The sequence below is a fragment of the Drosophila novamexicana genome, unplaced genomic scaffold (genome assembly GCF_003285875.2).
Source record: "Drosophila novamexicana strain 15010-1031.04,08,12 unplaced genomic scaffold, DnovRS2.1 tig00000024-arrow-pilon, whole genome shotgun sequence".
Classification (NCBI taxonomy): Eukaryota; Metazoa; Arthropoda; class Insecta; order Diptera; family Drosophilidae; genus Drosophila; species Drosophila novamexicana.
Window position 1 is genome coordinate 2,619,259 of NW_020824768.1, and position 15,706 is coordinate 2,634,964.

General features: G+C 43.3%; 4 protein-coding genes across 11 annotated transcripts; 2 read left to right on the forward strand and 2 right to left on the reverse strand.

The window, feature by feature from the left end:
- Positions 1-147: 147 nt before the first annotated feature.
- LOC115771022 (pupal cuticle protein Edg-78E) lies at positions 148-5,558 on the reverse strand. Of its 5 annotated transcripts, none has more exons than XM_030716544.1 (3): positions 5,483-5,558; positions 598-735; positions 148-540 (listed from the first exon to the last, which is right to left on the reverse strand). In XM_030716544.1, exons 2-3 carry the CDS (start codon positions 607-609, stop codon positions 181-183), a joined length of 372 nt encoding a protein of 123 aa, XP_030572404.1. In that variant the 5' UTR covers positions 610-735; positions 5,483-5,558; the 3' UTR covers positions 148-180. The 5 variants fall into 5 exon arrangements, with proteins under 5 accessions (XP_030572404.1, XP_030572408.1, XP_030572406.1 ...); XM_030716548.1 differs by lacking the exon at positions 5,483-5,558 and adding an exon at positions 2,285-2,542 and having other exon boundaries at positions 598-672; XM_030716546.1 differs by lacking the exon at positions 5,483-5,558 and adding an exon at positions 1,732-1,766 and having other exon boundaries at positions 598-852.
- LOC115771015 (broad-complex core protein isoforms 1/2/3/4/5) lies at positions 3,114-12,168 on the forward strand. Of its 4 annotated transcripts, none has more exons than XM_030716533.1 (6): positions 3,114-3,521; positions 3,593-4,295; positions 4,382-4,656; positions 4,745-4,853; positions 9,279-10,411; positions 10,466-12,168. In XM_030716533.1, the coding sequence occupies exons 1-6, from the start codon at positions 3,351-3,353 to the stop codon at positions 10,817-10,819; spliced, it is 2,745 nt and encodes a 914-aa protein (XP_030572393.1). In that variant the 5' UTR covers positions 3,114-3,350; the 3' UTR covers positions 10,820-12,168. The 4 variants fall into 4 exon arrangements, with proteins under 4 accessions (XP_030572393.1, XP_030572394.1, XP_030572395.1 ...); XM_030716534.1 differs by having other exon boundaries at positions 3,593-4,280; XM_030716535.1 differs by lacking the exons at positions 9,279-10,411; positions 10,466-12,168 and adding an exon at positions 5,916-7,090.
- On the reverse strand, positions 12,117-13,191 carry LOC115771019 (NADH dehydrogenase [ubiquinone] iron-sulfur protein 3, mitochondrial). The gene is made up of 3 exons (XM_030716540.1): positions 13,054-13,191; positions 12,928-12,999; positions 12,117-12,864 (listed from the first exon to the last, which is right to left on the reverse strand). Exons 1-3 carry the CDS (start codon positions 13,115-13,117, stop codon positions 12,197-12,199), a joined length of 804 nt encoding a protein of 267 aa, XP_030572400.1. The 5' UTR covers positions 13,118-13,191; the 3' UTR covers positions 12,117-12,196.
- A 504-nt stretch (positions 13,192-13,695) lies between these two features.
- On the forward strand, positions 13,696-15,523 carry LOC115771016 (protein tramtrack, beta isoform). Its single transcript, XM_030716537.1, has 2 exons — positions 13,696-13,796; positions 13,885-15,523. Exons 1-2 carry the CDS (start codon positions 13,794-13,796, stop codon positions 15,499-15,501), a joined length of 1,620 nt encoding a protein of 539 aa, XP_030572397.1. The 5' UTR covers positions 13,696-13,793; the 3' UTR covers positions 15,502-15,523.
- The last annotated feature ends 183 nt before the right edge of the window (positions 15,524-15,706 follow it).

Genomic DNA, 15,706 nt, shown 5'->3' on the forward strand with positions numbered 1-15,706 from the left:
TGAAAGAAGTTGCCAGAATCCCAAATATTTCCTAGTAAACAATCTAATCGATATCTGCTTCTAGCAAAAATGTAAAAAAATAACAAATCATTATAGTAAAACGAATAACTAACGAAATTAAAAAATATTTATCATTTACTAGCTTAATCTAAGCACGGTGATGCGTTATACTACATTATCTTATTTCTTGAGCTGAACTCTTGTGAAAGGATGCTCCTCGATGTATGCCAATGCCCTCAAGATGTAATCTGGAGTTGGAGGAGGTGTTGGCAAATGATCGCCCTTTGGCTGATAACCATTTTCATCAGCTGTGTACTCCAGATTAATGGGTTGTCCATCGGGAGCTATGTATTGTACGGATCCTGTAGCATAGGCACTTCCCACTCCACTCTCTGCGGCCTGAATGTTGTTTGAAGTCCCATATTCATAGCTATAGCTGCCGTCCTCATTAATCTCAGATCTATATTTGGTGATAACGGCATCCGACTCGTCGACTGCACCGCTGCTGCCGATAAGGCATAGGGCCGCAAGGATAAGAGTCTGGAGGAAGATGAAAATACTGTATTCACTTATAACACAATTTAAACAAGAACTTACGGCTTTGTACATTTTGATTTGTGATTTGCTGAGCTCGGGCTATTCGTAGTGCACAGATGGCTACTGCAGGTGATACTGGTGTCGAAATCAAATAGACGAGACTTTTATATCAGCCTTAGCTGGAACTGTGACCTACACCTACAACACAAGGGCTCCATCGTAAGTATGCATATTTTAATATTTGTTTTTATGGCACGGAATTATTAATTTACGCATTTCAAATATGAAATTGACCGCGTTCAACGAACGAACGAACTGCAGTGGCATATTTGTGTTTATAGAAAAAACGTAGTTTAATTTTACGTTTTTCTATGCTATTGTCTTACGCATAAAAAAATGCATATTTATTCCATATAGTAAAGGCCATAACTCTTTGGCCCATGCATATGCTCATCATGTATAGGCTATTCATCTTCATAAGATATTATGCTAAGCTTTAACAACAATGCCTTATATTTTAGATATCTAGGTAAGTCTATTTTATATTAGGTGCAGAAAGTACTAACTTAAATTTGCATACTTTGGTCTGTCGATATTTTAAGTTTGAGACAGCAACAAAAATAATTTTATTGCCTCTTTGACAACAATATCTAAAGAATTTACAGCATGGCTATGGCTACCAAACATTTAAATCTATCAATTCACATACATACGTTTGTGCACTACAGTAAACAAAGAAACTTCTTTGTAAAACATTGGATTCATTTAATAACGAAAGTAGAAATTTTTTTTAGCTAAAGTTGTTGTTTTTTGTTTGTAATAGACAATAGAATTGTTTTAACCAAGGCAACTAAGTTGTGCAAGTTATTGCTACGTTTGCGTTATAGCTTTATTAAAATCGCTTGCGGTTTAAACAAACAGGCAGTTAAAAGCTTACCCGGCCGATAATATATCAATTTTAAATAAAATACTAGTTGGTATTTCCAATTGTCATCGGATGTAAGATCGAGTAACTATACTGACATCGCACAGCAAATGTTGAAAACCAACCGATATCTATATCATTCGATAGTCGCGAAATCATTACAGCTTCATACAAACATTATGGGTATTTACTAATAAATTGACAATCTATCAAAACCATGTTATTTCTGAAAAGTGACTTAGCCATTGTCTAAGTTAGTTAATAGCAACCTTTAGTTATCGCATGACAAAACAGCGTTGAAAAGTGTAAGAACATCGCAGTCTTTCGATTAATAAGAAATCGACTAAGCAAATAAATTTGGAACTATCGATAGTCTCATTGAATGCTGAGCAGTTCTTCAAAGCAACCCTGATTATCAGGCCTGATATCGCAATAAAAGAATAAAGAAGTAAAACGTAAGAACTGCATTACTGCCATAATTAATTTATACATAAACTAAATAATGCCAAATTATGCACAGTGTAAAAACAGAGAAGTGAAGACGTGAAATACATATGTTTTCTATAAAATATGAGACGTTAAACTTGATATATAAGCCTTTTGCACACCAACAATTTTTCTTACAAGCGCGCCATTTTGTTTTTGGACTTTCTACTTCTCGCTGTGTTTTCTTTTGTGCAAAATAATAAAAACGTTCCCGTTTGCCCACAAGAATATAAAACTGTCAATTGCTGGCTTAATAACCACGCAAATATGTAGATGGGAAGCATTTACAACAAAAACGCGCGACAAATGAAAATAAATATGTATGTATGTACATACCTAAATAAAGGCTGCTGAAAATGTCAATACGATGAATAAACGAAGCAGCGATTAGTACGACGTCGGTTGTGGTCGTGCCTGTGGCAGAAGCAGAGGGTCAGACGCGCTAATTACGTCATAACAATCAAAGAAAATTCAAGGTCTCCCTAGCGCACATCAGACATGAAGCCTATGTATTAGATTTCGCTACGTTTTCATTAAAAATAAAACTTAAGGCAAAAAACAGTACACAGACTTTCTGTTAAATTTTCGAGCATCTGTCAGTGTATGTATATGTTGAGTGTTTACGTATGTGTGCGTGCGTGTGCTATTCGCGACTGTATAATTACACACATATACAGTTATTTTGTTGTTGCCAGTGCTGTTTTTGTTGTAAGCAGCCTGAGCGAGCGCGGCGCAGCCTGTGATACAGAAAGAAAGAGCGAAAGAGTGCGCGCGTAGGCATGAAGAGATAAGTTGACACTAAACCAAGAAAAAGAAGAAGAAAATGCTAATCCAAACAAATTTTTATATTGCTCTTATCAAATAAAAAAATATACATATATGTGAATGTGCTTTTATGTAAATGTGTGTACATGCTTATAATATTTATTTTGCATTTATTCCCATTTTAGCAGTACATAAGATGCGTGCATCTGTGTATGTGTAGAACGGTGCGGCATAGAAACCGCCGCCAAGCGCTAAAGTTCATATCTATGTATACGCATATGCATGTGTACATATATAAAAACAGACAGTGAGGAGAACAACAACAACAACAGCAGCAACAGTTAAAGGCGCCCCCAAAAAAAATATTGTACATAAATTTTAATTAAAGCGAAAAAAAACGCAACAGCAACAACACCGAAACAGAAAGGAGAAAACAAAAATCAATAGGCGATAAAAAGTGCTGTTATCAGCGTGTTTTCGTCATTACGCTTTGGAATTGAAATCGTTTTCGGTTTGCCTTGGCATTGTTGGTATCTCGTTGGTATTCCGACATATCGTTGTTGCTGCCGCGAAACAAAGTACGCGGCAGCGGCAACAGCATCGCTTACTGTTGTTTGGGTAGTCGCTGGCACCGACAATGTCTGTGCAGCAGTTCTGCCTGCGCTGGAACAATCACCAGCCAAACTTCATATCCGTCTGCTCTTCCCTGCTGCATAATGGGACGCTGGTGGACGTCACGCTTGCCGCGGAGGGCCGTCAACTGCAGGCCCATAAAATAGTGCTCTCCGCGTGCAGCTCGTACTTTCAGGTGAGTGAAAGTCCTTCAGTGATGTTTGACGATTATTTAAGAGTGCATCTGCTTTGTTTGACTTGTAACAGGCGCTATTTACGACGAATCCGTGCCAGCATCCGATTGTCATACTGAAGGACGTGCAGTACGATGATCTCAAGACAATGGTGGATTTTATGTACTACGGCGAGGTGAATGTGTCGCAGGAGCAACTGCCGCACATACTCAAAACGGCCGAGATGCTCAAGATAAAGGGCCTGGCCGAGATGCCCACGGATCCGGCCAACCTCACCAAATCCGACAGCAAGTCCTCCAGCGAGGCCGCCGAGCTACTTGGACAAGCTGGCGCCAATGTTGCTGGCACTAACGCTGGCGTGGCCGCTCCAAGTCTGGGAGCAGCTAGCGGTAGCAGCAGTGCCGGCGATTCGCTTTGGAGTAGTAGTGAGGCGCAGCAGTTTCAGCAGCATCATCAGCAGCAGCTACAGCAACAACTGCAGCAGCAGCAAGCGCAACAACAGCAGCAGGCTCAACAACAACAGCAGCAGCAACAACAGCAACAGCAGCAGCAACAACAGCAACAACAACAGCAGCAGCAACAACAACAACAACAGCAGCATCATCACCACCATCATCATCACCAACCACAACAGCAGCAGGGCAGCCAAGCACAGGGTTCGCAGACGCATCACCATCAGCTGAGGCGAACGCCATCACCGCTAAGTGCTGGCACGTCGCCGGCCACACGGCGCAAGCGCTTGCGAAAATCCTCAAATAACGGTGAGTGCGACTTGGGTAAAGAATCGTCGGCCAGATCGTGAATATAGTGGAAGCAGAGTAGTTCAACTAATCTATTTTTGGCTATCTCTGGCATTTAACAGGCTCTGGTGATCGAAACAACACGGAGGAGCAGCACAACAGCTCCTTGGATGCAGCTGGCGCCGCTGGTAATGCTGCTGGGATAAGTCTGGCACAGATGAGTCAAATGTCTTTTGGCGGTGGAGCCGGCAGCAATTCGACCGCGGCACTGGGCAGCCTTTCGGGCCACTCGATGCATGCTGCCAAGCTACTGAAAGAATCGGCGAGCGCTGAGCTAGAGCAGCAGCCGCAGGACTCGGATCTGGACGACGCTCACGGGCACATACATATGCAAATTGTAATGAAATTGGTCACGTTAAATTTATATCCAACTCTATGCATTTTAGTAAACTAATTTTCTTCAATATTTATTGCTCAACGTGCAGAAACCCGAAGTGGACATCGGCAGTGTGAATCAGTCGATGCCTCTGGACATTTCTGGCACCACGACACCATCGGAACACGACGCACCCAATTCACAGTCATCACACTCTGGTAAGTTAAAATCCTAAACTAAAACTTGTCAAAAATAAATCGCACAGTAGAAAAACGTTAAGCAAAGATATCCAAACTTTTATAATTAAATACAAATGTTTGTGCGATTTATTTTAAAATTTTACCTTAGATGCAAAATAGAAAAAGAAACACTAACATAAAGATCATACGCCAGTTCATGCTTCATTAAGGGGTTGTAGTTTCTATTGGCAACAGGCTGTCCGTACGAGACGAGTCGAGTCGAGGAGTTCTACTTGGTCCCTGCGTTTTGTGTTTTTGTTGTTGATTTTGCTATCATTATCATTATTTCATTCTTATGCTCAACTCTAGCTTCTCCTGTTGTTACTCTGCTATCGCTCATTCACATGTCATGCGTTCCATACACACACACACAAACACAGCCAGAACAAAACACACACACTCAAACACATACGTTCAATGAATTTAAGTGCAATCCAAAGCGCTTGGAGAAATGAATGCTAAAGCTAAATATGAAACATAAGCATAAAGACTACCGTTTATCGATTAAGTGCGATTAAAAATAATTGTGTTACATGAAATTAATGCATTTGTATGTACATATGTATATAATTAACTATTGTGTATTCTATTCAAAAATGAAATCCTACCTGAACTTGGGAATGGGAGAGAGCTAGCACAGAGTCCAAAACTAAATAACTGTATTTTACTGATTTGATTTTTTCATTTTGTCAATTTGATTACTAAACTCTTTTGTTTGCCAATGATTATTTTTTTTTTTATAAATTTCCAATTTTATTTTTTGTGGGAAAGCATTTTGAAGAGCGGTTTTCGAATGATAATGATTTAGCATTAGCAATCTTTCTACTACTCGATACCGATACCAATACCATTCTACTATATAAACTGTACTATATCTGTTGTCCAATGGTTTGCCCCTATTTCGAATCTCAGATCTTGGCCAAATGTTGAGCCCCGACCCCAAATTGAGAGTAAATTTATAGAGAGTAAATTTCAATTTCAAACTCCTACTAAAGACAAAACCAATCTTACGCTGTCTCTCTCTCTCTCTCCCCTTCCCAGGTCTGCAGTGGACAGTTGTTGATTCAAACTATTCGCGCTTCTCGATGCCCGCTTGTCAGTCCAACTTGATTGGAAATGGCAACGGCGGCAATCAAAACAGCGGTGCGAATAGCAGTGCCGGCGTCGGTACCGCCGGCACCAACGATCAGCGCCAACAGCAGCAGCAACAGCAGCACGAAGCCCAGCAGCAGGCCACGCAGCAGCAACAACAACAGCATCTGCAGCAGCTGCACTACCAGCAGCAGCAACAGCAACAACAACAGGGCGCTACGGCTGGTCAGGCGTACTCGTCGCAAATCATAACCGTGAATAATTTGGTCAGCGGCTATGCAACGGCAGCGCAAAATTTGTCACCCACGTCACCCAACGAATCCAATATGGTGCAGTCTGTGTACAGTCAGGGGCCGACGCCCACACAGTCGCCGGTGCACTCAGGTGTGGGCGGTGGCGGCGGTGGTAGCAGCGCGGGTGGAAGTGCGGGCAGCGCAGGCGGCGGCGGCAATAGCAGCAGTGGTGGAGGGGGCAGCAGTCAAGTGGTGAAGCGGAAGCGTTCGGTCAACCCGCAAGGCGATGAGAATTTCATTCGGGCTCTAGAAGCGGTACGCACCGGTGGCATCGGATTCTGCAAAGCTGCTCGACTGTACGGCGTGAACAATCGCACTCTCTGGCTGGAGTACAAGAAACGCGGCTACCCGGTGTCGAGGCCCAGCATTAAGGCGCGCGTGGTCAAGCAGGAGCCTAACCTTTCGCCCTCGCCAACACCATCAACAAATCCCGGCGACGATACGACCAACGAAACTTATGATCATCTAACAGCAGCGGCCGTTGCCGCGGCCCAAACGGCTGCGCTCAACATGCAGATACCGCCACAAGCGGAGACGCCGACGCCATCGCTGATGTGCACTCCACATCATGGCAGCGCTGCGGCGGCCACTACAGCCGGTGGCACTAACACGCACCCAGCCATCGGCGTCATGAGCCTCTTCGATGCACGCTACATGGACTCACCAACAAACGTGCACACGATGTCCCGGCAGCGTTATATCGATGCGACGGGAGCCGGTGCAGCCGCCGCTGCCTCGGGGGCGGGCACGATCAACGTTAATCCGGCCGCCGCCATGAATCTACAGAGTATTAACTTCAACTCAATATAGAATACGATTTCAAGTCACATGGGCGTTGTTGCCGCCGCCGCAGCAGGTGCAATGCCTCTGCAGGTGGACCAACTGAGCGGCGGTAGCGGTGAGTCTGCGCACGGGCCAGGGCCAGCCACGTTGCTGCAGGCCGCCGTTATGGCAGCAAGTGAGCCAGAACCAATGAGCATATCAGCCGTGCCCGTCTCGGTCTCAGCAATGGGCACTGCGCATAGCGCAGCGGCTACCGCGTTTATTTTCAATAATTTTGTAACTGTGGCGGCACCACCACCGCCGCCACTGGTTGCCAGCACGCTAGCACCGCTGGTTAACACTGGCCTGCAATACTTAGACAAATCCTAAGATCCCAGGCGTTGCAGTGCAAGGTGTGTAACTCTCGATACAGGTATTAGAGCAACGGCAGCTACTCTAGTGAATTACAGGCATTAGGCATAACCCACGGGGTTCCGAATCGGCAAATGAGTTATGCCATGTCATCAATGGAGGAACGGCAGAACCCACTAGGATGTAGTATCCCTAAAGTTAAGCAGATGTGCCGACAACCGGCACATATGTAATAATTTATAAAACTTTATTCCTTAAGCTACATGTTTCGAGCCGAACATTATTTTTACCATTGTTAACTAAGGAATCGGTAGTAAAGTATGTGTATATGTAACCACAATTTATATTTGTACATAAATTTATACAATTTTATTAGTGTTAATCGTCAAAATACAAAAATGATTTATGTATCGACTAGCTAGCATGTACATATAACTTTTTAAATATAAACTACTTAAAAATGGCCTAATTATTTTCATCATTGATGTAATCCCCTTTAGTCCTGGCACTCGTGTTACAAAAGCAACCTTCATTACGTATACATTCTAAATCGTATAATTTAATATGTATTTCTATAAACAACATATATTTGTGTACAGTTTATGGCCAATCAGTTTTAGTTGAAATGGATGTTTTGTATCTAGTTGACGGGAAATGGGTCTGTCGTTAGACGGATAGTGTTATAATCCGTATAAAATAAACCGTAAGAGAAGTTAACCTTCAAATATTTAATTAAGCCAACTCAATAATGTATAATATATATATATATATATATGTACCAATATATATTATATATTTGTAAATGTACGCAATCATTTTGTATTTTCGATTTTGGGCTGGATTTGATTGTTTTGAACCACCAACCGTATTACCCAAAACCAATGAATATGGAAAGCAAGAATTTGTTTAGAGACTGTTTTTGTTGTGTATTTATCGTGAAACTATCAAACTAATTTCAATATTGGCGAATCAAACGAATTAACAAATCATTCCAATTCTAGTTTCTGTGGAAAATATATCTATATTTCGTTCACTGGATTATACGGTGCTTGGTTTCGTCTCTGTTTGGAGTGCAATTTAACACATACTAGACATATCTTAGAGGGATTCTTGATTTGATTATTTTTGGTTTCATTTGAATGTACATAATGTTTGATGTACGCATACGATTAAATAGGACTAAATGGGCAAGCCATATACGCAATATACAAAACTAAGATAACTCGTAACCACCCAAAATCCTAAATGGAGACTGCAGAAATTAAAGGAAAACGAATAAGAATAATGTGTTTTTAATACAATATACATATATATACATAAAGAAAAATTATATAATAAATATGTATGTAACTAATAGAGAACTTTTTATATTGTCGCAAGGCATTGTAGAAGTCATTTGTAATTGTAACGTAAAACTTTTGGTAATGCATTTTAAATCCTAAAACTAGATGCATAGTTCTACACAGGCCAACAAAAACCAAAAAAAATAAACGAATTCATCAAAAACAACGCAAAAATAGCATAAACAATAATTATGACTAACTCTGTTTCCTACAATTGCAAAAGTACCAATAACTATGGTAGTTGTGTATGTGTGTGTTTAACATATATAGTTATAAAAAATTAAAAAATATATTTAATTATTTACATTTAATGTACTTTTAGTCAGCGGTAGTAAATGAAACGACTGTAAAATAAGTTACGCAAATATGTACGATATATTGTAACTAACGAACGAACCTTTTAGACTCTAGGCTTCGATGTGCAAGAAACGAATAAAATTAAATTAAAACAATAATTAATTGTAAGCCTGCAAAGACACACCAACATAACCCGAGCTTGAGCTGCACCACATACTAAAAGTCCACATTTCGTTTGTTTGCAGAGCCCAGCCCGGCGCATGCCACGCAGCATCATCCAACGCTGGCCATCACCCACAGCCAGGGCACCAATACCAGCAGCAGCAGCGGCGGCAGCTTTGAGCGCACACCGAGCGAAACAGATACGGCCACGGACCTGCAGACATCGCAGTCGACGGCGGTGATGGGCTCCAAACGGAATCGCGTGCTGACGCGACAGCCGCGCGTGAAGCGTGACAGCGACAGTCTTTCGTCGACCAACCAGATTTCGCCGGACACGGCGGCGACGACGCTGGACTTTGATCCGTTCAATGCGGCGGGCGCAGCCAACGCCATAGCCAGGGACTATTCGACGCATCATCATCAGCATCAGGCTCAGCACCATCAACATCATCCTCATCTGTTGAGCGTACCACCTCGAATTGAGCGGCATGCATCTGAGCCAGCGCCTAGCCTGGCTTCCCCGACACCGCACCTGCTAAGTGTACCGGCCAGCACACCATATCTGATTAAGCAACATTCGGATCCACTTCTGCCGCGTCAGCACTCGCTGCACGCCACCGGCACCGGCAGCATTACGAGCACTAATCCTTTTGCGCCGTTGCATCGGCAATACTCGCATCCGCTATCGGGAACTAATGCTAGCTATGTGCCGCCTGTTGCGCTACATCATCCACATCATATATCGCTGCCCGAGTCTATTTACGCCTCTGGTTCGCCGCCGCCAGCCGGCTCGTCACAGTACCTGGTCCCAGCACGCGTAGTCACATGCACAGCCTCGTCGAGTGAGACCGCGGCCACGCCGACAAACACAAGCGGTACCCCAGTTTCGGTGGTAACCTCGCCACCGGCAGGACTCAACAGCATCAGCAGCAATCGCCAGCCATTTTCGCCCACATATGGTGGCAGCACGGAACCGTCTCCCATTCCGGAACGACGCTCGCCGCACTCACCCCTCATAAATATTGGGGAACGCAGCAGTGCAAGGGTTGAGACAGCCAATGGCGGTGGTAATAAGTTGCGTAGCTCCAAGTCAACAGGTAACAGCAGCGGTCACCTGCATCCCAACCAGACCGCGACGACGAGTAGTTCATTTGAGCATTTGCCCACGCTGCGCGTGAAGAACGAGGAACTACAGCGCTCGGTGTCTTCTCCACAGGTACGTATATGCAGGTTAAAGGAATTCCGTTTAATATATGTCTTGTGCCCGCAGACCCAACGTGAAATAATTACCTTGGAGAATCCACGTTCTAGTCATTGTCCCGTCATTCGTCCTGGCCCAGCGCTGGGCTGCAATTTCTGTTGGAATACCATCGATGGACATGGTCGCATTTTGCGCCGCAAAACGAAATACCACTGTCCCGAGTGTCAAACGAATTTATGCATTGTGCCGTGCTTCCAGGAGTACCACGAGCGGCTCAACAATGAGGCAGCCGCCGCAAGCAACAGCAGCGAAAGTCAGGCCAACAACAGCGGCAGCAGCAGCAGCAACAAGGGAACCGGAGCTTCCACATACGCGTCCGCTGGCGGTGCTGCACGGCTCTACACGAAAACCGAATCGATATAAGCAGCGCCTTGGAATCGAGTGCTTTTTGCTTAACAAATTTGTATTTGTGACACGACGGGCCATTCCCGCAATGGGCGTCTGTCGAATTTGTTGTTTGTCGCCAGGAAGTGCGCTGCGGCGCCATCAAATGGCTCGCCCGTGGCGCACTTTTCATCCTGCATCGAAATTTTTCATTTGTCACAGTCCCACTGTCCTGGACCTGGACACGAACTGTTCACGCGCATTTTTGAAAGCGCAGCAAAAATTGTTTTGTATCTGCGCCACTTGGACGCAGCGATGTACATGTAGATGCATCCAAACTCGTACATAGATTCATATATGTCTGTTTGTAAATGCACGAGAAACATTTTAAACTAATTGTAAAGCGAGCTATGTAAATGTAAAGTAATTGCTACGTACATACGTATGTACATATATTCTTGTACACATTGGAGAAACGAAAATACATAAATCAAGAAATCAAGAAATAAAACATTGGCGGTGCAGCCAAATGGTGTGTACAGCCCAGATCAAGCTCGAATCAACAGTAATATATAAAAATCAAAATCAACTTCTATATGCATATATATGGAGTACTACAAACTTCCCGCCAAAAACAACTAGGATTGAGGGCGTAACCACGCCTTTAAGGCCAGGCACCGCTGCGCAGGCGCACGATTTTGAAATACGATATATACCTGGTAAACTGAATTTTGTGTTAAATAAATGTTTTGTAAGCGTATTAAGATAACCGATAAACATGCATATGGCATGCGTAAATTATAATCAAGCACAATCTGAATGTAATGTATTTTGTAAAAATGCGAATACGAATCAAAAAATCAAATTGAACAGTCAGTCAATATTTCTCTACTGTTCAGTTAAGCTTGGTTACATTTAGACAATATAGAAAGAGTACAAAATTAAGTTCAAGCAAACGGCAGACAGACAAGCGGAATGCCAAGTAAACCAAGTCAAAAATATTTAAATCAATTCAATTTTAGAAAGCAATTTCATGCAATTTCAATTTCATAAATACTGATTTATTTCTTGATGTTGTAATTCGTTGAAAATAATTGATAATCAGCTCATGAGAATTTAAGGAAAACAATTTTTGCACTCCTGATATACTATGTGTAAAAACATAAATGAATCAAAAGTTAAATTAACAAAAGTTTCCAAATTGTAAAAGCATATTTTATAGATCTTGACCCTATCTATTTTCTTACTACATATTCGAACCGGACTCCCAAACCTGAGTAAAAGATTAAACTCTATGTGGCGTGCCGTTGATTATCAATAAATAATTGTTTTTAAATTTACAATTTCTATATATCGCTTTTATTGATGTTTTCATCTAATTACCATTTAACAACACGCTGTAAACTTTCCATTTGCTTACTTCTTAGCTCCAGCGGCAGCCGCAGCTGGTTGCACCACTTCTGATGCTGGGTTTGCATTTCGGAAATTTGGGAACTGCTCCCACGGTGCCGATAGATCAAACTTTCTGAATTCCTGCGCCAACTCCAAGGGTTCGCAAACGACACGCTTTTTCTCATCATCATAGCGCAGCTCAACGTAGCCGGACAACGGAAAGTCGCGGCGCTGTGGATGGCCCTCGAAACCATAATCAGTGAGGATACGGCGTAAATCGGGGTGATTGGCAAAGAAGACACCATACATGTCCCAAATCTCACGCTCGTACCAATTGGCTGCCTTGTGAACCTCACAGACCGAATCTAGCGGGGTCAGCTCATCGGTGTAGGTCTTTACCCGGATGCGAGAATTAAAGCGCAGCGATAACAGGTTGTAAACAACCTCAAATCGATTTTTGCGGCACGGCACGTCCATGCCAGCTATGTCGACCAGATTAGTAAACTGCGCCTGATGATGATCCTTAAGGAACTGGAGCACCGGCACAACGCCCTCGGGCGCGATGAGTACCTCCAGCTCATCACCAGAAGTCAGCTGCACCTTCTGCACATATTTGGGCAGGCACTCGGCAACGTAACGACCAAATTCTGAGAGGCTGGTGCGAGCAGCTGCATCCGGCTTGCGTACAGTAGCTGCCGAATCGAAATACATATTAGTTCCCAGAAAAGATAAGCTAACCAATTCGAACTACTCACGCTTCTCTGATGCCTTGGCATCAACTGGAGCAGTACTTTGCATACGCAGGGCAGCTGTTCCAGCGGGTACCACTGTGTAATGAATATTTAAATGTTATGCCATAGATGTATGCCGTATATAGTTACCATGCTTGGCCGTCAAGGCGGCGGAAGCAATCCTGGTACCCAGATTTCTAATTAGTGCGGCCATTCCCTCGATTAAACCAAATATTTGAGTGCAAATCCAATAATCTACACAATATTTGACAATTTATGTAATAACAAAACGTCAAAGAGCCAGTGTTGAGTAAATTTTTGTTATCCAGTGAACTAGATCGTTCCAATTCTGTTCTCATACCGTTGGAATTTCTTTATGGAACAGTACAAGTAACTGACGCTACAAAATTAGCACCAGGCAATTTCCTGTTCCTAAAATAACACTGTTCTGTATAATATTTTAAATTATTAATTTATTGTGCATTGAAATTTCATTATAAAACAGAGCAATTAGGAAATTGGAATAAGCAAAACAGAACATAACAAACTAATTATGTTCAGAGCTTAGCTCAATTTGATGAACCAGCAAGCGCAAATTTAACGCATTCAGTATTGCCACCAATTGACAGTGTTTTTGAACACAACACTTGATTGTCAAGTTAATGCGGCATAATTATTTTAATTATAGGCACAATAATATATATCATTTTGCTTTTGATGTATTATCTAATTTAATTAATGACTTAAAGTTGATATATTTGAAATCGTAGTAACATCACGCTCCAATCACACTTGACAACCCTAACGCTCTCCATTTTCGTCGCGTTTCGCTTCGTGCTCTGGAATAGAATAGAATCCGATTTTTGGAAAATAAAACACAACAAACGAAAATGGTAATGGTTTTTGGAACAATTGCAAAAACAAACACCGACTAGCTAGTGCGATTTGTTTACTTTTGATTTTTTGCTCATCTTTCTTCAGAATCACCTAAAATGGATGGGGCACTCGTCCACAATAATGGATATACAGCGCGTTCTGCTGCATCAACAAAGCAACAATCAACAATGCGAGGTATTGCTCGTGGCCAAAGACGGCATCAGTGTGCGCGCCCATCTTTTCGTACTGAGTACGTGCAGCGATCTGATGCGCAACCTGCTTGTCGATTTACCCGCCGGCCAGGAGGCAACTGTCATCCTGCCAGACATTCGTGGTGAGCTGCTCGAGAGCATGTTGTCGTTTATTTACATGGGAGAGACGAGCTTACCCTCCGCCCTGCTCACCGAGTTTCTCGAGGCCATTAATCTATTGGGCATAAAGTCTGCCATTAGTTTCGAAACCAATCCCACAGCCATGACCACCTCAAATGTCATAAGCGGCGCTATGGCGGTCGAGGCAGCCAAGTCAATAAGCGGCTTACACATTGCGAATACAGCTCTTATGGAGGAGGAGGAAGAGGAAGATGCTAGTGCGGTGGTCGGTAAACTGGAGGTAGGCAATGCAGTGCTCGCAAACCCCCAGCAGCAGCACGAACAAGAAGGCCGAACCTTGGAATTCCTTGATGTGTATGGTGAACAGCCCAAAATAACGTATTCGATTGAGCACATGGGTGGCACAAGCAGCGGCAACCAATATATATTAACAGAGAACACGGGAACATTTACTATAACACAATCAGCATCGTCTGTGGCTAAATTAGGTGTGGCAGGAAGTTCCGCTGTGGTGGAATCTGTGGCGACTGGTGAGATGGGCGATGATGATGCAGAGGCTGAAAATACGGACGAACAGGACGAATCGGAGTCACAGTTAATTGAGGAGGAGTATGTTGGATCAGGTGATCCTTTAATAGAGATGACCGCAGATGCGGATGTTGATATGCACGAAGATGGAATGCATGAAGGCGAACCTGGAGACGAGGAGGAAGATGATGAATTGCTGGATGTGAAACCCCGAAAAGTTCATCTAGATATGAATATGATAAAAGCAAAGGCACGCCAACGGCCAATGTCGGCAAAGGTTACAAAAAAGACAATGACAAAACAGTATCAACAACACGCCGCACTTAAAAAAGAAAGCAAGGATGACATCAATGATGCCCTCGATCTGGCAGCAGCTGCCGTACTCCACGAAGGGCTCAGCCTGCAAAAGGCTGCCGATCGCTACGACATATCGAAAACCGTGCTGTGGCGACGAGTGCGCTCCAATCCGGCCTACATGAGGATAAAGCGTGAAAAGCCATCGCTTTCGGAAGCATACGAGCGCTTAAAAAACGGCGACTCGTTGAAAAGCATAAGCCAGGATCTGCATATACCCATGTCGACGCTGCACCGACATAAGGTGCGGCTGGCGGAACAGGGACGCCTGCCCGATTTTGTTGCTTGCCGGCGGCGGGATAGCACACCAAAGGATGAACTGCGCGACAAGCTTGCCAAAGCGGTGCATGCCTGCATAAACGGAGGCATGTCGCAAAATCATGCAGCAAATCTCTTCGAAATACCCAAAAGCACGCTCTGGCGGCACTTGCAGCGCCGCGTGACCGAGGCGGAGCGTAAAGTCAAGGAGGAACAGGAAGAGGATGAAGATGAGGATGTTCTTAATTAAAATATGCATGCATACATTCGTACACACACTCATGTACATTGCACTTAAACCTAGTTTTCATCTTGCGATTGAATCCCTGTAGAATTTTAACTAGCAATAAGTTACATTTGTCATTAAAATTGTTCACATAATCTATCTTATAGATTGACCATACCCACCCAGCCGGTAGCCCTTATTACCCAAACGGCTTTTGACTAAACCGAAG